Source organism: Panthera onca, chromosome B4 (genome assembly GCF_046562875.1).
Source record: "Panthera onca isolate mPanOnc1 chromosome B4, mPanOnc1 haplotype 2, whole genome shotgun sequence".
Lineage (NCBI taxonomy): Eukaryota > Metazoa > Chordata > Mammalia > Carnivora > Felidae > Panthera > Panthera onca.
This window is the reverse complement of record NC_138345.1, coordinates 123449008-123471516: the sequence shown is the minus strand read 5'-3', so window position 1 is coordinate 123471516 and position 22509 is coordinate 123449008. Positions and strand designations below refer to the sequence as shown.

The 22509-nt window shown below is 45.3% G+C and overlaps 2 protein-coding genes across 3 annotated transcripts in view; both read left to right on the top strand.

The window, feature by feature from the left end:
• Window positions 1-11094, top strand: part of LOC132695274 (putative tetratricopeptide repeat protein 41) — a 79869-nt gene extending 68775 nt beyond the window's left edge. Inside the window, 4 exon segments of the mRNA XM_078449544.2 lie at window positions 2123-2199; window positions 2202-2255; window positions 10189-10318; window positions 10410-11094. Of these exon segments, the coding sequence (XP_078305670.1) occupies window positions 2123-2199; window positions 2202-2255; window positions 10189-10318; window positions 10410-11088 (940 nt within the window). The 3' untranslated portion in view covers window positions 11089-11094.
• Window positions 11095-13615: 2521 nt separating this feature from the next.
• The window catches only part of NT5DC3 (5'-nucleotidase domain containing 3), a 94443-nt gene continuing 85549 nt past the window's right edge, over window positions 13616-22509 (top strand). Inside the window, exon 1 of one of the 2 annotated variants that reach the window (XM_060656578.3) lies at window positions 13616-13922. In XM_060656578.3, the coding sequence (XP_060512561.2) occupies window positions 13724-13922 (199 nt within the window). In that variant the 5' untranslated portion in view covers window positions 13616-13723. The remainder of the gene's footprint in view (window positions 13923-22509) is intronic. The other variant, XM_078449540.2, reaches the window with a different exon arrangement.

Here is a 22509-nt window from a genome sequence, read left to right as displayed (position 1 = left end):
GCCTCGCAAAAGAAAAATCTAAACACTAGCATACTGACTGAGTCATCCGTGCTGCCTGGGGCTGCCCCATCACAAGTCCACAGCGGGTGAGGTGTGAATCACAGACGCTTAATATTGCTAGTCCGTTCCACAGGGGGGGCCTCTGCGGCAGACAGCCTGACCATACTCGGATGCCTTTTGCCCAGGTCTCATTAGCAGCGATCAACCTTCTGGAGTAACAGGAAGCCTTTTTCCTTGTGGAAGGTTGTCCTTAGGTGACTACATCTTTCTTAGCATTAGTTATAGATCAGGAGATATTTTGCTGTGCGACTCGCCTCACCTCTCACACATGTGTAGATCCTTTGTCCCGGTGGCCAGGTGCCCTCGAGACAGCGCTCATGCACTACAGAAATGATCCGTGGGATCCTGAGGGCCTTGCAGCATGGGGGTGGGGAGGGCTGGAAAAAGAAGGTTAAATTAAAAGCAACAGGACAGAGAAGAGTGAATAAGCTGTCTTAAGAGGAACAGTAAATGTTCTCAGTAAAATAAATGTCATCTACTCTTTCTTGACTTTGTATCCACTCATCAGCAGCTACCCTTTCATCAGTCACCTTTTCAAGGTCAAGTTTCTTCCTGACTTCCCATTCACTGTCTTTGAACATCTACCTCCATCCAGCTCCATTTTCTCTACTCCAGTGAATGTCATCAGGAACATGTTACATGTGTCCCTTTGTACTTTTTGATCTTGTTGGCCTTCTCATGCTGAGGTAAGGACTGTGCTGATGACTCCCTTCCGGAAACAACTCTCTTCTGGTGCCTGAGATCCCCTCCCTCCTGGATCTCTTCTCTGATGATCCCTTCTCAGTTCTTTTGTGGGTTTCCTCTTTCTCTCACTGACTCTTGTTCAAATGATGGTGCTCCCTTGGGTTCAGTTCATGGACGCTGTGCTTGGACGCTGGTCTCAATTTTAGCCCCCCAACCTCACCTGTGCCTAGAGCTTCAGCCATAAGGTGCTGGCTGCCTGCCGTCATGTTCCTCTTAGACCTATCATCTATTGGGTGTCTCCACTTGAGTATTCCAAAGTATTTGGGCATTTTCGAGTCCACATTCTCAAGACTGAACACGTCCACCCTCTCTTCCTGACGAAACGCGTCTTCTGTTTCACCCAGTGCAGACACCATGGGGTCATCTTGATCGTATTTATGATCAGTCACTATACTAAAGGCTTTGCATGCGTTTTCTTGTCAAATCCTCAAAACAATTCTGTTGAGCTCATTTTGAAGATGAGAAAGCTGAGGTTCAGAAGATTAGGATGCTTGCCCAGCTTTAAGTGGTCGAGCCAGGATTACCACCCAGGCAGTCTGATTGCAGAGCTGTATGCCTAACTAACCTCCATGTTACTACCAGGCCTGTCTAACTTGAGAGCTCAGGTTCTAACCACGTCACTCTACTGGGCGATGCCCCAATGATCCCAGCACCAGGGCCACAACATTCACTGTAATGCCCAGGTTCAGCGGATCTCCTTTTTCGTCTGGGGGTCACTGCATCACCTCAGACCCTCATTCTTCCTTTGGAGTAACTGGCCTCCCTGACTGTAGCCTTACCTGCTGCAGTCTCTCCTCCACATTGTCCATCCAGGGGAATTTTCTACAATGCATGTTAGATCACATCATACTCTTAATGGAGATTTTGCACCACGAAAGCCCCGAACCCTTAGGTTTGCACTTAGTGCCCTTCATGAGTGGCTGGTCCTTTGTTTCACTCTTCAGGCTCTGCTCCTACCTTGGGAAGTTCTCTGAGACACGGATTAGTTTTACTCATCTTTTTTTTTTTTTTTAATTTTTTTTAACGTTTATTCATTTTTGAGACAGAGAGAGACAGAGCATGAACGGGGGAGGGTCAGAGAGAGGGAGACACAGAATCTGAAACAGGCTCCAGGCTCTGAGCTGTCAGCACAGAGCCCGATGCGGGGCTCGAACTCACGGACCGCGAGCTCATGACCTGAGCTGAAGTCGGCCGCTTAACCGACTGAGCCACCCAGGCGCCCCAGTTTTACTCATCTTTGAGCCCCAGCCCTGAATGTTTGTTGAATGAATGAATGAATGAATGAATGCAAAACTTTAATTAAATTTCTCTTTTCTAGATGCCAAAGGAAGCAAGCAATTGAATATTATAAACAAGTGATACGAATAAAGGAAAATGCAGGGACTTTCACCAATTCCTCATCGTCAGAAAGCAGCTGAGTATTAGCCTAAGTGACACCTTGTGTAAATTAGGTAATTGCTGACATATTTCTATTAGAAGAGGGTGACTTTTCCCTTTGACCTGCATACTTGGCTTATTTTAAAAATGCCTTCATTTTGAAGCAGGTAACTCCTGTTGACTATGTAAGTGTCTTGTTTACCTTGTCTTATCAGGAAAGCGTCTTAGTCTGTCCGGGCTGCTGTAACAGAATACCACAGACAGGGAGGCCTAGACAACAGATACCTGTTTTTCACAGTTCTGAATGCTGGGAAGTCCAAGATCAGGTGGCAATAGACTCGTGAGAGAGCCTGCTTCCTGGTTCATAGACAGCTGTTTTCTCACTGTGTCCTCACATGGTGGGAGGACGGACACCCCTTTTATGAGGACACCGATCCCATTCATGAGGGGGTTGCCCTCATGACCCACTCACCTCCCAACGGCCTCATCTCTGAATGCCATCCTGTTGGGGGTTAGGAGTTCAGCAAAAGAATTTGGGAGGAGGACACACTCAGTCCATAATGGAAAGAAGTCTTTCCATCTTCTAGAAGTCTTTCCATCCGTCTCTCAATCTCTTGTGGGCGGGACACCATGCCCGGCTAGACCCTGTCTTGTCAGCGTGGCTTCCCTTCCTGCCCATTCTGTTGTAAGACACTGTTTGTATAGGAATAGCCTCTTCATACTTATTCCTGTGACCCTGGAGTAACACGTGACTGAAAATCACAAATGGCTTTTCATATGGGCCTACCTTTGATTGAATGTTTTTTAACTTTTTTACCTTTATTTATTTATTTTTAGAGAGAGAGCACGCACTCATGTGTGCACATGAGAGAGAGAGAGAGAGAGAGAGAGAGAGAGAGAGAGAGAGAATCCCAAGCAGGCTCCATACTATCACCACAGAGCCTGATGTGGGTCTCAAACTCCTGAACTGTGAGATCATGACCTGAGCCAAAATTAAGAGTCAGATGCTTAACCAACTGAGCCACCCAAGAGCCCCATTAAGGGCATTTTAAATGTTAATTACTTGTGTTATTATCATTCATTCATTCATTCAAGTATTTGCTGCACCTTAAAGCAGTAAGAACATTTTATTTAGGACTGTTGCAATAGGGGAAAGAGGCCTCAGTACAAAAGTACACTCAATTCTGAATACAGCATGGGCAAGTGAGAATTTATAGCCAAGGAGTAGGGAGGGAGTCAATGGATAGAAAATTCACCGAGAGGAAACGTCCGATGTAAGGAATTCGGGCTCAATGAACCTAACAGGGTTCTTGCTGAAGGCAGGCCTCACCTGGGCTGTGATGGGGACTGAGGAACCTGATGTCCAGGGTGATCAGACACTGAGGATGGCTAAACTGACTTAGGAGGATTCTTGCTAAAACAGGACAACGCAGAGATGAACACAGAAGCCCAAAGTGAGGCCTGGTTGAAAAAGAGCTGAGAAGAGCCTGAACTGAGTTTGATCAATCGGAGAATCTGAGGTGATAGTCTGTGGGGCAATAAATTCTACATTTTGTTTCCTCTTCTGGTCATGGTTTTGTGAGACACTTATTCAAAAATGAAGTGTTTCTGTGTAATATATCCTGTACAGCTTGTCTCCTCTCAATTTCAATCCAGTTTCAAGACAAATCTTAACCTGATAAAACTGTTAATTCTGGAGATTTTAGTACGAATCCTGACTATGAAAAGAGGATTTTTGTGATTTATATTCCAGGCTACCTCTGACACAGAACCGTATTACTGTTCTCCTTCTCTGATAAGTGTTTTTATTTATGTATTTATGAGAGAGCTCGTATGTGCACAAGTGGGGCAGGGGCAGAGGGGGTGGAGAGAGAGAATCCCAAGCAGGCTCCATGCTGTCAGTGCAGAGCCCAAGGCGGGGCTCTATGCCATGAACCGTGAGATCAAGACCTGAGCCGAGAGCAAGACCTGAGCCGAGATCAAGAGTCGGATGCTCAACAGACTGAGCCACCCAGGCGCTCCTCTGATAAGTGTTTTAAATCCGCCTATTGAGAAATAATTTCAGTGGGAGTGTGGCTTTTCATATCCCATAATATTAAGCTGAATGTTCTGTACTGAATTGTTTATTTTGGAAGAAGTATGATAGATGAAGTTCACATTATTTCCCTCTCCCTGGGATTCTTTTAAAAAAAGAAATGCCAACCATCTCTGTCAAATTTAGAAGGAAGAAATTAAACAAAAGCTCTAGTGGGTGACTTTTCATACGGTGAGTCAGTCCTCTCTCCTCAGAGGAGTTTTCAATGCTCAGCTCAGCTGTGGTCCTCTATAGCACTAGGTCTCTTAATCCAAAAGATCAGGTAAGTGACATAGACAAACTGCCTTTCAATTTTATTTTATTCTTTGCTTGAGAGAGAGAGAGAGAGAGAGAGAGAGAGAGAGCGCACATGTGGGGGTGGAAGAAAGAGAGACAGAGAGAATGCTCAGCATGGAGCCTGACTTGGGGCTCAATCTCATGACCCTGAGATCACGACCTGAGCTGAAATCGAGTCGGATGCTCAACTGACTGAGCCACTCAGGCATCCTATGCATTTCAATTTTAACTTCGACATATAAATAGTTATTTCCTCAAACTCTTAAATTTAGAATCAAGACTTTTTTTTTTTTTTTTGAGTGGGTCCTCTGATTAGAATTAGCCATCACCTTTCTCAAAATGTATCACCCACAATTTCCAGTTTTAGTTTCTGTAGGGTGAGAACTTGGACAGTTGTCATGGTTTGTGTAAGATCCTTCTAGGTTGCTATCTCTTTCTTCCCTCCACCCTTTATGGCTGTCTTGCCCTGGAATGTGAAAGAATTCCAAAGCATTCAGCCTGTTTTTCATAGAAAACAATTCTCACTTCATTTTTTAAAGTAGACACCATACCCAGTGTGGAGCTGAATTCAGGGCTTAAACTCACGACTCTGAGATCAAGACCCGAGCTGAGATCCAAGAGTCAGATGCTTAGCCACTTGAGCCACCCAGGCACCCCACCAAAAATGTATTTTAGATCTAATACTCTTGTGGCTGATAGAGGATGGGGCTGGTAAGAGAGGACTGGAGAGTCTCCTGTGTTAACTGAGACCAGGACAGTAGAAATAGAGAGAAAGGGTTGTATTTGAGACTTCAGAGGTAAATCCAACTGTTTTCAGTGCTTGATTGGATGTGGGAGGTGAGGGAAGGGAACAAAGGTATCCCCCAGTTTATGGCCATACCAGAGGTGATTGGATCTGCGTGGATGAGGTTGTTGCCGTTCTAAGACAGGAAGCGTAGGTTGAGAGTTGGGGTGGGATCCATGGTGAGCGAATTTAGGGCATGTTGAGTTTGAATCTCTTATGTGAGTGGGGACATTCAGTAGGCAGTAGAGTATATGACTCTGGTGCTTAGGAGCTAGAAGACTGAGCTGGAGAAAAATATTTTGGAGTCCTTAGCAGATGCTTGGTGGGTCAACCTGGTAGAATGGCTGAAAGAGCCAAGAAGAATATAAGACAAAAAGATGGCAAGAGATAGAAGTTGGAAGAATGCCAGTATTTAAGGGGTGGGCAGAGGGAAGAGTTGTACTGAAAGATGAGGAATGGCTCTAGAAGGAGGCTGAGAATCGGTAAAGTCATGGAAGCTGAGAAAGGACAGGGCTGACAACTGACCACCAGCTTGAGAGCAGACCCTTGCGCCACAGAGGTCGCAGGGAACCTTCAGTTTTGGTGGAGTGGTAGGGGCAAAAGCCTGTGTAAGAGAGAACAATGAATTTGTTCCCTCTACTCAAAAGTGGGGTCTGCACAGGCCCCTGAATCGGTGGAATGAACTCATGCAGTACTGAGGCAGAGGACAGAGGTTGCTGCTTGTCATGTGCAGCCAGGTCCCTGTAAGTGGACCTGCCAGTGGTCTCAGTGGAGAGGGGTGGAACCCCTCCGTCCTCCTCCCCGCCCACATACCTTCTTTTATTGTTTCCTTTCAGGGCAGAAATGGAAAGCCCATGGAGACATCCAGTTGCAACGTTTCACTTTGAGACAATGATAGCTTTCTCCCTCCCTAATATGTTTGTAGACACACATTTATTGAAAGAATGAGGAAACAAGCTTAGTGTCTCAAACTGAAGGACTTTTGAGGAAGAAACTTGGACATGCATACTTAGCAAACAAAAAAACTTTCAACAAAGAACCTCTAGGCAATGCATAATCCTCCTTCCTCATTCACATTTGCAGGACACCTTCCGGGTAGAGAACATAGAAGGGGATTGTCTCTACTTAGCCCATTCATTCCCACACAGGTGCACAGGTGGTGGTGGGGGGGGCTCCCTGTTGGGCAGTGTCCATAGAGTTTATTCGATTTCCTGAGGACCTCCACCAACACCTGAGATCTTCCTTGTTAGCTGGTGGCAACCACCTGCATTGCAACTATGGACTGGGGAGAAAGTAAACACAGGGCTGGCATTGGAAAATCCCACGTGTTAGGTGACAGCAAATATTAGAGGAAGCAAGAGGCTTAAATTGTAGTAGAATACAGACTAGAAAAGGTTGTACTTTAGAAGAATACTTAAAAGGGCAGAGGATTGTCTTTGGATAAAAGATCTTGCTTTCTTTTTCTAGAGGAAATAGTAAAGTTACAGCTTTTTTTTTTTATTTTATTCTTTTAGTAATGTTTATTTATTTATTTGGACAGAGAGAGAGACTGAGAGTGAGTGAGTGAGGGAGGGACAGAGAGAGAGGGAGAGAGAATCCCAAACAGGCCCCACAGCACAGAGCCTGATTCGGGGCTTGATCTTACGACCCATGAGATCATGACCTGAGCCAAAATCAAGAGTTGGACACTCAACCGACTGAGCCACCCAGGCGTCCCCCACTTTATTTTTAATATAAGCAGTAAAAAAGTTGGCAGCGGGGGATGAGGAGAACTTACCATTTAAAATCTGAGAATAAGGGCACCTGGGTGGCTCAGTCATTGAGTGTCCGACTCTGGCTCAGGTCGTGATTTCATGGTTGATGAGTTCGAGCCCTGTATAGGGCTTTGTGCTGACGGCTCAGAGCCTGGAGCCTGCATTGGATTCTATGTGTGTGTCTCTCTCTCTGCCCCTCCCCCGCTTGTGCTGTCTGTCTCAAAAAGAAAATCAACATTAAAAAATTTTTTAAATCTGAGGACAGATTTTCAACGTAGTTGGTAGGCCTGTCCCCCACTTTTCTTACCTCTGATTCATATTCTGTCCCTAAGTGCAAAATGAAAAGATAGCTGATGGTTCCTCCCTATCTATATTTTTATGGAAAATCTCCTAAGGATCCATTGCAACAGGGAGAATGGTGTTGTCTTTACCTACCTCTAGAAGTTATAGTGCTTGGATCCCCAGGGACCTGGCTTTGAATCTCAGTTCTGCTGGTTTCTGGACAGAACCTCTCTGAGTCTCAATTTTCTTACTGGCCAAAAAGTGATAGTAATAATGTCCATAGGGTTATTTTGAAGATTTAATGAGACGATGTATGCAGAAAGACCAACAGAATGCCCAATTAATGTTAGATTCCCTCTCCATCGAGAATGAAGAGTTCAAGTAAGAAGAGGTTCGGTGACTTCCATCTAATTGAAACGAACCCATCCTGGTCTGTCTTCTTCCCTGGGCTGGGAGGACTGACCAGTCTAGGTCGTGCTGCCCAGCCAGTACTGGTCCCAAGGGAGGATAGGATGGCCTGGGGCTGGGCCTGAGGCAAGGCTGTCCTTTCCTGAAAGCTACAACACTTGTTGCCAGAAAGAGAGGACTGGATTGTGTCTGAGGTCAGAGCTATAGATACAGGTGCAGAATGGATCCTGAGGGTACAGGGGCCTGAGGAGCCAAGATGTGTGGCCAGGAGGGAGTCTGAGGAGCAGGAGCCGGAAACTGTGTGTTGGGGCAGTGGTAGCTGGTCTGTGTGGCAAGTTGGAGCCTATTAAAGGGCTTTGGGCAGAATAAACATTCTGTGCGGCCTGGTTACTGGCATCCAGAAGATCTCGGGGAATGAGTTCTTGCTCAGCTGCCGCGTGAGACATTCTGGCTCTCTTCTTCTCTTTACCTTGTAAGGTTAGTTAAGACCAAGGCAACGTGGCCATCCAGAGCAGGGTCACTTGTGAAAGTGCCTTCTGCTCTGCTAGACATAACATCACAGGGAGTTATGAAAATAATTTGAAAAGAAGAAAAATAGCCACAGATTGCTAAGCAGAGCCAATAGCTACAGCTCCCTACGAGACTCTGAGACCTGGGTTATGACTCATGAGGCAGAGCTACAGAGAAGAGAACATTTCTGCAAATAGAAGCCACGGCTGGTCCTCCGAAGAAGGACAATCCAGGATGAGGGAAGTGGCAGCCTAGTGTAGCAGTCAGTGGAGGACACGGGCTTGGGGATGAAGCAGACCTTGGACTGTTCTACCATGAACGGGAGCTAGTTACTTCTTCCAGTCTTCTCCTCTTTAAAAGACAATAGACATGCACTAAAAGTTCTCTGGAAGGACGCGGGTTAGGAGAAGACTGCACAGATGAGGACCGAGATGGGAGAGACGCTTTTTACTTCATAGCTTTATACATTTTCATTGAACCATGTGGATGTGTGTCCTAGTAAAAGGCTAAATGAGAAAACAATAGACAAATGATGATCATTTATACCTTTTGGGATTACACAGCCCTGATGGATAGCAATCGCATAATTTACCATTGTTGTTATTATTATTATTAATATGGGGCCTGTGGTTTTTACCCTTAAGATCTTGGCAGTCTCTTTGTCACACACCCAAATTGATGCCCTGTATGCACTGGCCTTACATTATGTTTATAACTAGCGGTAGAAATTCAGCTTCTTAAAATGGGTCTTGTAAATGGGTAAAATGAGTAAATGAATAAATGGGTAAAATGAGTAGATGAATAAATGAATAAATTTGCCACTTGCAGTTTAGACTGTTAATATATATATATATATGTATATGTTATATATATACGTATATATATATAAACACATTTTAGAGAGTTATATTACATTATTGACAGTGGCACCTGGCATTATATAATGAACACCTATAGACCCTTTGCCTATATTCACCAATTGTTAACGTTTTTGGCCACATTTGCATTCTTTTTCTCTTTCATACATGCATGTCCATCCATATTTTTTTTCCAAACTATTTGAATGTCAGTTGCTGATATGACACTTCTGTTTGTAAATACTTCAGCATGTGTCTTCAAAGTACAAGGACGTTCCCCTAAATAACCATGATACACTTATCAAATCTGGGAAATTTGACCATTACATAAGGCTGTTATCTAATGTGCAGTTTATATTCAAGTGTCCCCACGTGTTCTAGGAAATATCCTTTTTTTAAACGTTTATTTTTATTTATTTTGAGAGAGTGCATGTGTGCATGCACGAGAGGGAGGGGCAGAGAGAGAGAGAGAGGGAGAGAGAGAATCCCAAGCAGGCTCCATGGTCAGCACAGAGCCTGACGCTCAATCCCATGACCTTGAGACCATGACCTGAGCCAAAATCAATTTGTATCTGATTGTTTCCTTATATTTAGACTTGGATTAAATGTTTTTGTCAGGAATACTATAATAGATGATGTTCTAATGCCATCTTTTTTTTTTTAAGTTTATTTATTTATTTTGAGAGAGAAAGAAAACATGAGCAGGGAAGGGGGAGAGAGAGAGAGAGAGAGAGAGAATATCACAAGCAGGCTTTGCACTGTCAGCTCAGATCCTGACATGGGGCTCGAACTCATGAACTGTGAGACCATGACCTGAATTGAAGTTAAAAGTAGGCTGCTCAAACGACTGAGCCACCCTTTTCTTAAAAATAATGGAACGGTTCACGTAATCTTCTCTGTATCATTCCTATTTTAGTATATGTACTGCTGAAACAAGCACCCAATGCCATCTTTTATAATTTTTTTTATCCTTCTCTTTTAAGTATGTGAAACCAGGAGTAATTTTTAAAAATGCTAATATTCTTATTTTCAAATATCCAGCAGGTCAGTTATTCATAAATGACTCCGGTCATCACGTCATGACTGAAGCAGTGGGCTATTTGTACAGATCACTTGCCTTAAGGGCGACCTACCTGGGATCTTCTCATTCATCAATCCATGGAATCCTGCAGTGAGTTTCTGTTCTGGGTCTCAAAAAGAAAACTGCTTCTGGCTATTCACGTGATACATGTGGCCTCTCGACGATTTCTGATCTTTTGCAGACTTCTGAGGGAAATTGAGCGGATCAGGAGTAGAAGATGTTGGCCTCAAGGCATGAGTCAGCAATATTTCGAGGGTTCTAGGAATGGCATCTCATTATGGGAGTACTTGCTTAAATTAGACTACCACAGTGCTCAGAGTTCTAATACAGTGAGCTCTGCGGTATGCACGAATGCACATAACCTACAGAGAGTTAAAAGCATGGACTTGGCACCTCATATAATTTCAGAGAAATCAAAATGCGCTTCTGGAAAAGGGAAAAAAGTCTTGAGACCCATCGTTTCCATTTCTGTTGAGGAGAAGACCCGACAGAAGACACAGGATAATGTGGAGCCATGGAATGGCTCAGAAAAAGGAGGTTCAATGAAAAAGAAAGATTATTCCTCTAAGGTTTTGTCTTTGGGTAAAATGGATGGTGTAGTAAAGCTTTCACGGCAAAAGGTTTTCTCAGCTAAAGGTGAGGGTGGAAAAGGCCAAATCACCACAATTGACCGGCATCCCTTGGCAGGAGGGTCTCTTAGCACAAATAATCCCTGGGAATCCATATCTGAGTTCATATCAGAAAAGTGGCTTTTTCATAGCCCAGAATACAGTTCGGTTCCCCAGAAGAGTTTTTTGCAGAGAAGATCTCAGTTTGAAACCAAATTGTTGAAGACCTCCAATGATACTAATAAAGTATAAAAATGATCATGGGTGTATTTGTGTTTGAAATTTCTTAATACTTGCCTTTATTTAGAACTCTTTGATGAGATATTTTCTTTCATAACTTTTAGAAGTGATGATAATCAAAGTCTAGGTCTTGATTTTTTAGTTCTTTAAAATATGTAACAGGGGGCACCTGGGTGGCTCAGTCGGTTATGCGTCCGACTTCGGCTCAGGTCATGATCTCACGGTCCGTGGGTTAGAGCCCCGCGTCGGGCTCTGTGCTGACAGCTCAGAGCCTGGAGCCTGTTTCAGATTCTGTGTCTCCTTCTCTCTGTGACCCTCCCCCGTTCATGCTCTGTCTCTCTCTGTCTCAAAAATTAACGTTAAAAAAAAATTAAAAAAAAATATTCTAAAATATGTAACAGATTGTAGCTAAAAACAATTTTGAAGTGATTCATATTTACATGGTAGGTAGAAGAATGTTGATCTCACAGGGTTCCATATCTAAAAATATGCTGAAGCAGTACTGTTAAAGTTCTAATTGTGTTACTTTTACATTGATATAGTTTATTTTGAATTTATGAATTGATTTTCCTTGTAAACAAAATTTATAATTGCTATCACCAAAACTTTTTTTAATGAAACATGAATAAGAAAAGATAAATTGGAATAAATTGAAATCATAAAGTAACTTTAATGTACCAGAGTTCATGGATTTATTTAATTTTTTTTAAGTTTATTAATTTTTGAAGGAGAGAGAGATACAGCGTGAGCAGGGGAGGGGCAGAGAGAGAGAGGGAGACACAGAATCGGAAGCAGGCTCCAGGCTCTGGGATGTCAGCACAGAGCCTAATGCGGGGTTTGAACTCACAAACTGTGAGATCATGACCCGAGCCGAAGTCGGACACCCAACTGACCGAGCCACCCAGGTTCCCCCCAGAGTCCATGGATTTAATATCATATCTATATTATTCTTTTTTTAAAAAAATGTTTATTTATTTATTTTGAGATAGAGCTTGAGCAGGGGAAGGGCAGAGAGAGAGAGAGAGAGAGAGAGAGAGAGAGAGAGAATCCCACACAGGCTCTGTGCTGTCAGCACAGAGCCCAACACAAGGCTGGATCTCATGAACTGTGAGATCGTGACCTGAGCCAAAACCAAGAGTCAGAGGCTTAACTGACTGAGCCACCCAGGTGCCCATATCCTATCTACTTGAAACATTTTAATTGCCTCTCATCAGTGATTTGTTACCCATTAACTGTTAAGGATTACTTATCGGCTATTTTATCACCTAACTAAATTCTACAGAGTATACTAGGAAGCCAGATGGAAGAATGGGCTCAGCAGTGGGACCTCAGGAAAATTACTCCATTTCTCTTGACCTCAGTTTCATTATTTATAAAATGGGAGAAATCACAGCTCCTGTTTTTCAGGATTACTGAGGGGATCGCATGAGAATGCACATAGCAAGCCTTTAATAAATAGTAGTTATCTGTAAAGGTCTAACTCAGAGGCCATCTTTTTCCAAGAAGCATTTTCTGACCCCTTCAGCCAACAAGGTAAGCATAGGTGAATGCTTGGGTTATTTGTCTTAAATCGTGACTTATTTCACATATGGCAGTGTGGTCTTCCAGGCAGTGTGCCAGCCTTGAGTTATTCCCTGTACTCCAACTAACACCCTGCTCAACAGTAACCACAGTAATCGAGAGCTTGGGGAGTCCTCTGAGTTCAGCGATCCTCAGCGGGGTTCTGGGTGGGCCTTTCCTGCAGCAGCCAAGTCTGATTCAGTCACACAGAAATGTCGCATCGTGGGGGTTACTGTTTGTCTTTGGTGGACCACAATGCATAGAACAGGTGCAGCCTAGCAGATGTGAGGGAAGACAGGTGCACCTGTGAACGTAGGCAGGCGCAGGAGCAGTGTGGCGGTATTCTGAGGGCCTCCCTCTCGAGGCAGGAATTTCTGGAGGGGCACTGGCCTTCTAGGCTGTGCAGTAGGCGGGGGCGGGGGAAGAGGATGACTTTCAAACAGATCAGCCCACATGTGGGGCCTTGGCCCAGTTGCCCCTCTTGGGCGGCGCTGTAAAGAGCCAATCTTGGGGACCGAGGGACCTTCCAGACCCGCCCCCGCAGTCCAGCAGAGAGCCAGAATTCAGACGCTGTTAATGCTGAGAGGGGTCACGTCCTGAATCCTGGGCTAGAGGCACTTTGTCCATGCAGTCAGAGTTGGGGGGACGGCCTCAGTCGGCGAGCGAGGAGGAAACAGGTAGGATCTCGGAGCGACCACAGCAGGCTGGGCGCTAGGGCCAGGCCGCCCACGCCCCGCCCACGCCCCACCTCGCCCCGCCCCTTGCCCGGCAGGACCAGGCCCCGCCCAAGGCCCCACCCCTTCCCCGTCCCTTCCCCGCCCCCTGTCAGACAGGCCCAGACCCCGTCCCCGCCCCGCCCCGCCTCCTGCCCGACAGGGCCAGACCATGCCTCAGACACGCCCCTTCCCCGCCCCCTGCCGGAGAGGACCAGCCCTCCCGCCCCCGCCCAGGCCCCGCCCCCGCGGCGGCCACAGGGGCGGGCCGCGCCGCCGCCACGTGCTCCGACGTAGGGAGCCGCCCGCCGGCAGGCTGAGCGCGGGTAGAGCTCCGGTATCTGGGCGCCGCTAGCAGCAGGGCAGCGGGAAGCATGGCCACGGCGGCGGCGGCTGTGGCCCGTCGGGCCGGGGCGAGGGCGGCGGCGGCTCTGCTGAGCGCCTGCGGGACCGCGGCCCGGGGGTGGCGGCGCGCGGGCCCCGCACGGCCCTTGTGCACAGCACCTGGAACGGCCCCGGACATGAAAGGCTACCTGTGGGAGCGCTACCGGGAGGCAAAGAGGAGCACGGAAGGTGAGTGCGGCGGTTCCCGCAGAACCTCCAGTGCCTAGGGGCCCGTCTCAGGCGGTCAGCGGGTGAGCGGGCACCCTCGCACGTCCCGCTGCTGACCTCCAGGGCCCTCCAGTCGTGACCCTCGGTCTCCCCCAGTCCCAACTGCGGCGACATCTCCCCCGCAGTGCGATTCCGGGAAAGGCGGAAAAATGCACCTCCAGAAACTTTACAATTTTCCTTTCTCCTGTCGGGAAAGCAGTTTTATAAATTCTGGTGATTCGTAGCCAGAAATCTACATCGGAAGCGCTTTGGGCTCCACGGACATCGCTTAGGAGGCAGTCACCCCCAGGCACTGTTAGGTATTGTTAATAACGGAGAGTAATAATAGTAGCAGCCGGAGTCCGGCAGGCGGCGAGTGCCTCTGGAGCTGAGCTGCTGGGCTGCTGTCGGTGGCCAGAAGCGATTTTCCTTTTTTTTTTTTTTTTTTTTTTTGCCGTGTTTGAAATAGGAGGGGTCCAAGCTGAGAGTGTTCTGGGTTATCTACCAACCTTAGTGAGGAGGGGATTCCAGGGAGTGACTCCTTTGTTGGCAGGTGAACATAAAATCGGCTTGGAGAGGGAAATGGGCAGAGGCGGTGGGAGGCCCGAGGAAATCCTAGTGCCAGGCACATAGATAGTCCTCCTGAATCCTTCCCATACCTCGGAGGGACGATGCCACATCCCCATCCTGTAGATGGGAAAAGTCAGACTCCAGTCTAAGGAACCTGGCCAAGGTCACACCTTGACCTGGGGTCTGTCTCAGCCCCTGACCCTCTGTCCCTTTTCCTGTGCTCCGCTACTTTTCTGTAGCAGCTGACCATTTGGGGCCTGGTATTAAAGGCCAGTGTTAAGCCATTGGTGCTGCTACTTTCAAGGAAGATTTAGAATTGAAATGTTTGTACTGACTGATGGTGGCAGTGCGGTGGGGTGGGGTAGGGTGGATAAGGAAAGTATTTGGTGGGAGAGAACTTTTGGTAGGATCCCACTTTCAATCTTTTGGCCAGAAGTCAGTTTAATGAGAGAAAGCAAGGGGCTGATTTTCACCAACTGGGATAATTTTCTGAGAGAGCTCAAAGTGGCTGGCAACGCAGAATTCTGTAAAAAAAAAAAAAAAAAAGGGCTTCTTAGTTTTCCTTTGCTTGGGGTTAAATTTTGCACTGCATTTGGAAGTGGCTGTGTGGTATGGTGAAAAGGGTGCCTTTCCAGATCCTGGACGTTGCAGATCTTAGATGAAAGAAATGTAGATCATCTAGCTCTGCTTTGGGACTTGCAAGACTGTTTAAAATTGAAATTATTATACATTTACACGCTGTTGTAAAAATTGATGCCGGAGGTCTGGCATACCCTTTACCCAAGTTTCTCCCAGTGGTAACATTTTGCAAAAGAATAGTATAGTATCTCAAGCAGTGTGTCTATGCTGATACATTGTACAGATCTTAATCAGAGCCCTCTACTTTGACTTCACTTGTGTTTGTGTATTTAGTTCTATACGGTTTTATCATATGCAGGTTCAAGAATCCAGTGCTGCGGTTAATATTCTTAAGATACGGAATATCATTAGCGACATCTCTCACATTGTCTTTATAGCTATGTCCACTTCCTGCCAATGCTTTCTCCAGTCCCTGGGGGCATTATCTGTTCTCCATTTCAAAAATTTTGCCATTTCAAAGATGTTATATAGAAGGAATCAAACAGTATGTGACTTTCTGGAATTGGCTTTTTGAACTGAGCGTAACTTCCTGGAGATGCGTGCAAGTGGTTGTGTGTGTTGTATCCATGTGTGTTCTCTTTTTATTGCTGAGTAGCATCCCATGGAGTGGATGAACCACAGCTGAACCATTTTTTAACCGTGGTGAACCGCTGAACTGTACTGCACTCACTGAAAGATAGCTGGGTTGCTCCCAGTTTTTCACAATTAAGAATCTGCGGTAAACATTTGCGTATATAGGTTTTTGTGTGAACATGTTTTCATTTGTCTAAATGCCATTGCTTGGTTGAATGGTAATTGCATGTTTAGTTTTATAAGAAACTACAGGCCGAATTGTTGCCATTCTTCATGAAGCCTCAGTTTCATCATCTGTAACATGGGGATGTCAGCAGTATCGCACCCTAGGGTTTGGTGAGGAATGATTGTGTCCATCCATGGAAGGTGTTTAGAACAGTGCCTGCCGAGTGAGACAGCTAGAGTGTTGGGTGATAAAGATCAGCATGAGGCCAGAGTTTGGGTTTTGGGGTGTGATAATCAGAGTGAAATTGTGGAGTATAAGAGCTCAGAGGAGATTTTTGAGACTTAAATACCTCTGTGGTCTTAGGTGCAAGTTACTTGTTATCTTTCCTCTCTGATCTTAGTCTCCTCACCAGTGATCTGGGGATAATGTGGGGATTTTTAGCGTGGGCTTGGCATGCAGCAGCTGTATAGTAGTTAGTAGCTAGTATTATTCATTAGTAAGTAACTTCCAGTTTTAGACACACACTTAGTGAGGGGTGGAGATGAGTTCATTAGCTCTAGAGTCTAGGTACCCTTCAGCTTAGGGCAGTGCCAAACTAGCTGCGTGGCCTTGAACAAGCCCCCTGATCGCTCTAGCTTGGATGTCTCTCTGTAGAAGGAGGCCGCTGGACTAAACAACGTGTAAGCCTTTTCAAGTGTTACAGGTCTGGGAATCATGTATCGGTGTGCCCCATCCCGCCTTCATGCCCCCGGCACATACCTAGGAGGTCCCTGTCTCACCCCTGAGAACACAGGGACTAACGTTTGACATTTCCTTTCTCCCCCTGTCCGGGGCTGCACCGTTCCTACCCGCCATTAGCCGAGGTCTGTAAGAATATACATGTCCAGCTTGATTCACTCACCAAGAATTTATTAGGTACCCAGCAGTGGGCTTAACGGCTGTTGATTCACACATGGGCAAGTCTGAGGGGGAGGGGCCCACCGTGGGTGAGTCCCTGCCAACACCCAGCGTGGGACCGCTGTCACGTGGGGGGGAGACTGGTAAACAGATAAGCGACAGTCAGCTTGGGGGACATAAACAGGGGACCCCAGGGGCTTTGACACCAGAGCAGATGAACTGCTCAGGGATCCAGGGGCTGCAGAAACCCTTGCTGGGGGTGACACTTGAACTGTGTCTGTAGGAATGAGAGGTCAGAAAAAATATGGCTATTCAGACAAAAACATGTGGTTTTATTTTTATTTTTTTCAGTTTATGAAAGGACAAAATAAATTTTTTTTTTTTTCCTCCCTTTCTGATGATTGCTTTCTGGTCATGGGATCTCTTGGCTGATGGAAACAAGCCCTTTGCAGACTCTCCCAGAATGAAGTCTGCTCAGGGAAGAGCTGATTTTCATTACATGTTTTATTTACCCTTTCTCTCCCGCCCTTCTTTTTCCCCCCTCCATTTTTGTTTTTAAGAAGTTTTTTAGTAAACTTTAGTTTTTAGATCAGTTTTTGACTTACAGAAAAATCATGTGGTTTCTATAAACCCAACCTCACGTGACTGTGGCACATTCGTCACAATTGGTGAACCAACGTCGATGCATTGTCAGTATGTATCAGTATTAACTCAAGTCCATATTTAATTCAGATTTCCCTAGTTTTTAACCCAATGTCCTTTTCTGCCCCAGGAACCCACCCGGAACAGCACACTGCGTTTAGTTTCATGTCTCCCTGGGCTCCTCTTGGTGGTGACAGTTTCTCTGAGTTTTCCTCAAGGTTTTGATTACCTTGACAGCTTTGAGGAGAAGTGGTCACGTACTTTGTAGAATGTCCCTCATTTGGGCTCTCTTTTTTTTTTTTTTAAACTTGAGATTTTGGAAGTAGAATATTTATGCATCCTGTCAAACTCAGCTCAAAGGAAAGGTTCTTCGTATTTTTAGGAAAAGAAATACCGGTTTATAACCTCCAGCAAAAATTCCCTGCAGAGCCGCGGGTCTCCGCCGGCGTCGGGGCCGGGTGGGGGGCATTTGGCAACATCTGGAGACCTGTTGGCTCGTTGCACCTGGGGGTGAGGCGCTGCCCCTGGCCTCCAGCGTGAGGAGGTCAGGGATGATGCCCCTAGACAATCTGTAATGCACAGGACAGCGTCCTCACAGCAAGGAATAATCCAGCCCCAGGTGTCGGTAAGGCCAGGCTCAAGAAACCGTGTCCTAGAATGGTGAATTCTAAGAAATCATCGTGCGATTGTAATTAAAGGGACGGATGTGTTTGTGTTGTGGTCTGTGATTTCCTGTTATGCGCCCCCCCCCGCCCCGTGCGCACCTTCCTGGAACTCATCCCTGACCTGTGTCAGGTGAGGCTGCCGGTTGGGACAGAAGAGAAGCAAGGGATTCGGATGCCCAGTGCACCCCCCCAGCCCCTTCAGGCATCTTCTCAGAGCCGGTCTGTGTAGAGCCAGACCTCTGTGTAGAGCCAGACCGTTTGGCTGCTTAGCTGGGGCTGTGAAGTGTATTAACTTGTGGAAAGAAGTGTGGGGATTAGTGCGAAGTGTTAGAAGCTTTTACAGGGTGTTGAAGGATTTTATTCAGAGTTCTCGGTTGAGAGCATTTCATTCTCATTCAAAAATTAGGCATTTCGTAAGGACTGTGTGTGTAGGACAGTCGTATAAGCTTAGTGTATATAGAATAAACATAAAGTGCAAACCCTTCCCTCAAGGAACTGCAGTGGGTTAAGGAAACAGCTTCATAAGAATGAGGTAATTTTAAGACGGGACTAGTGTTTCTCAGACTGTGTTCCACCATCTTCTGAGAGATGTGGATACGGAAATGTTGAAAATACATGTCAAAAAAGCTTCGTTACAGGTAGGCTTATCAGAGTCTTTAAAATGCATGAGTCTTCAAGGAGGAGGATGTTGGTGTAGCACTCCCCAAATACTTTTGACTGTGGAACCCTGCTTTTGAGGTAATAGCTCAAAATAGAGGCTCTAGAGACTCTACTTGGGAGGTTCAAACAATATGTTTAACAAGAATGTATAATAATGATACCCAAAGATGCTTAATTGTACAACCTGATGCCTTTTCTATGTAACAGGCATAGAATAACAGAGTCAGGGTCCCCCTGAGGATCTGGAGAAAGCTGTGTATTCTGTTTGTAGAAAAACAGGCAGATTTGCACAGGTACTCACAGTGCAAGCACACACGCAGTTTCGTCTATAGTTTCAGGAGGTTTCTGGAGCATCTCAGCCCTCTCTGGTGAACCCAGCACTCTTTGAACCCTCTGTTAGTCTGTAAGAGTGTGAAGGATTGTCATGAGCAGGTGCTTACGGAGTAGGATTCAGCAGGGGACTGAGATCCAGGAGTCTGACTGGGCTCTTGAAGACATGTGGAGGCAGACAAGTCTTCTGTATTTTAGAGTTGTTCTTTTTGGATTTTGGCTTCCAGCGATCTGGTAGACTAGATGGGTAGTTTAAAAATCTTTTTGTATAGAATACTCACATGCTGGAAAAATTACAAAGAACATTCTTTTGCACGTATAGCTGAGCTCTGGGGAACTAAAGTGTAGTGGCAGGGCCTAAAAAAGGAGGCTGGTGAGCAGCCCTGAAGGCGTTACTGTCCTGGGAGCACCTGTTGGGTTTTATTGGCTATGCTTGGTGGGAGGGAACACACATACACACACACACGCTCTCTCTCTCTCTCTGTCTCTCTCTCTCTCTCTGTCTCTCTCTCTCTGTCTCTCTCTCTCTGTCTCTCTCTGTCTTTTTCTGTTTCTCTGCCTGTCTCTCTGTGTCTCTGTCTGTCTGTCTCTCCCTCTCTGAATCTCATAAATCCAGGACCCACAGAGACCTGCCTTCCATGCAGGAAGACAACAGGGAAACTTGGATATCTTGGTCTCTGCTCTACGTTTTTCCCTGTGTGTGTCGGGAGGTTGTGGAAATCTCCCTGTAACCCTGGAATCAGGCTGGTCCTCACGTGCGTTTGGGTTTGAATATAGTCTGCTTGCGTGGTCTGTTAATCAAACTGAGAAGTTAACTAAAAGTGGTCCCAAGGTGATAATGTCCTGGGATTCCTGATAGATGCAAATGGAAACTCTCCCTGGATGGCTAGACCTTCAACTCAGGCCCAAATGGAAAGCAAAGGTATTGGTAGACATGTGAGTAAATCTAAATAAGTATTGACAATATAAAAATAAGTTGAAAAGAGAGTAGGAGAGAAGAGGTAAAAGAAACAGAGAAAAAGCAAGAAATATCATAAAATGTGGTAGTGGGAATAATTCCAGATATGTCAGTAATCATGATCAACTCAGACTAAAAGATTGTCAGATCAGATAAAAGAAACAAATTCTAGCTGAATGCTGTTGTAAGAGATTCACCAACAAAGAAAGGTTGAAATTAACAGAATGAGAAAAGAGATTTGGGGCAAATGCTATAACCAAAGAAACCCAAAAGGTGTTCATATCAGACAAATGCTATAGTGACACCGAAAGAAAATAATGTTTACTATGGGAAGAGTTGCAAACTATAGTTCATGGGCCAGATCTTGCTTGCTATTTTCATGTATTAAATTGTATTGGAACACAGTTATACCCATTCATTTCCATACTTTTGGGGGCTCGTTTTGTGCTAGGGCATTAGAGTTGAGTAGTTGCAACAGAATGTATGGTCCATGGGTGCAGCCCAAAACACTTACAGAAAATGTATGTTGTCTCCTGAATAAGACTTGTGCCTATATGCCAACATGGATGACTCTTGTAAAAACAACACCGAGTGTGTGTGTGTGTGTGTGTGTGTGTGTGTGTGTGTGTATACACATATATATATATATATACATATATATATATATATGTATATATATATGAAAAAAACCAAACAAGTTGCAGATGTATACTAATAAAAAAATTTAACGTTTATTTATTTTTGAGAGAGACAGAGTGCGAGCAGGGGAGGGGCACAGAGAGGGAGAGAGACACAGAATCTGAAGCAGGCTCCAGGCCCTGAGCTGTCAACACAGAGCCCAACACGGGGCTCGAACTCACGGACCTTGAGATCATGACCTGAACCAAAGTTGGACGCTTAACCAACTGAGCCACCCAGGCGGCCCTACATGTATACTAATTTTTAAAGGCTTGAAAACACATAAAAGATATTATAGATCACCTATAGTGATATGCATACATGTGCTAAAAGTCAAAAATGCAGGAGAATGATAGACACCAAAGTCAGGGTAGTGGTTACCCTCTTTGGCGGGAGGAGAATGCAGGTGAAGATTTAAGGGGTTTATTTCCTAAACTGGATGATGGGGATGTAGTATTTTTTACCTTTCCGAGGGTCTTAAAAATCGTCAGATGTACTTTTTAAATGTCTTATTTTATTTTGGTGTAAGATATTGATGATCCTGTGGCCATGGGAAGAAGTAGCACAAAGATTTCAGGGGGAAACATGCCATGTAATAATTTCCACATTTTTCAGGTAGCCAAGAAATTCCTAAATTAGAAGAGAAGCAGAGAGACCCTTCGAGGTCGTAGAATCTATCCAGCCCTTTGCTGGAAGAAGGATTCCGTTTTTCCATAGCACTTATTAGTGGCCATCTGGCATCTGCTTGAGTTTGCCATATGAGCACAAGCCTGCCAATTTTATTTTGGAGGGTTTGAGTCACACAGAGTCATTCTAATTCCTCTCCCATATGATAGCTGTTTAAATATGAAGATGGTGATCATGCATCATCGCTGCCCCTCCCCTTGACTTCATTACTTTGGAAGCTCTTTGCATTCGGTCTGGCTTGTCGATTCCCGATACCCCGTTGGAAGTGAACCATTTGGTACTGACCACAGGGAGCCGCATGTTGTCCGACTGGCTCAGAGCAAGGGTGCAGCCAGCCCTGCCCCAGGGGCATGCTGCTTCTGTTGGGACACCTAGAATCCAAGGCAGGCTTAATTCCTGTGAGGTTTCCTGTCAACGAGGTCCTGACTTTGACAAGCTCTATTTTAGATGAAGGAAAAAAAGAGAATAAAAAGCCTTTTCCCCTACAATTGTTAAAAAAGCGTTTAGCAGGCTCCCCGCGTTGGGCTTTGTGCTGACAGCTCAGAGCCTGGAGCCTGCTTTGGATTCTGTGTCTCCCTCTTTCTGCCCCTCCCGCTCACGCTCTCTCTCTCTCTCTCTCTTTCTCTCTCTCTGTCTCAAAGATAAATATACATTAAAAAAAGAATGAAAAAAAAAGCATTTAGCAGATTGAAGATCACTACCTCCCCCTAGAAGTTTTTATGTGCCTGTCATGCATTATTAGCGGGTGCCTAGGAGAAAAAAAGGTGGTATTTTCTTTTTTGTTTTATTTTTGAAGTTACACACTTCATGTTTTAATCAAGATGGTGCAGTGAGAAAGAGAGGTTAGCCGATTGATCAGGCTTGGTAAGACACTTTTGTACTTTAGTGGGTTGGTCCTTGACTGTGAGAAACTCCTCTTTTTCAGTTTACTAGGGTTTGGGGGAACTGTCTTATATTAAGTGAATTTATGAGATCATGATATATAAACCAGAATAAAATTTTAATTTGTATTTAGAGACACAACTCTCCAAGATGTAACTCTTGTGATTACTTTGGGCCCACCTGGAATGTTTTTGTTCTCTTTTGAGCAGGAGAACCTGCTTG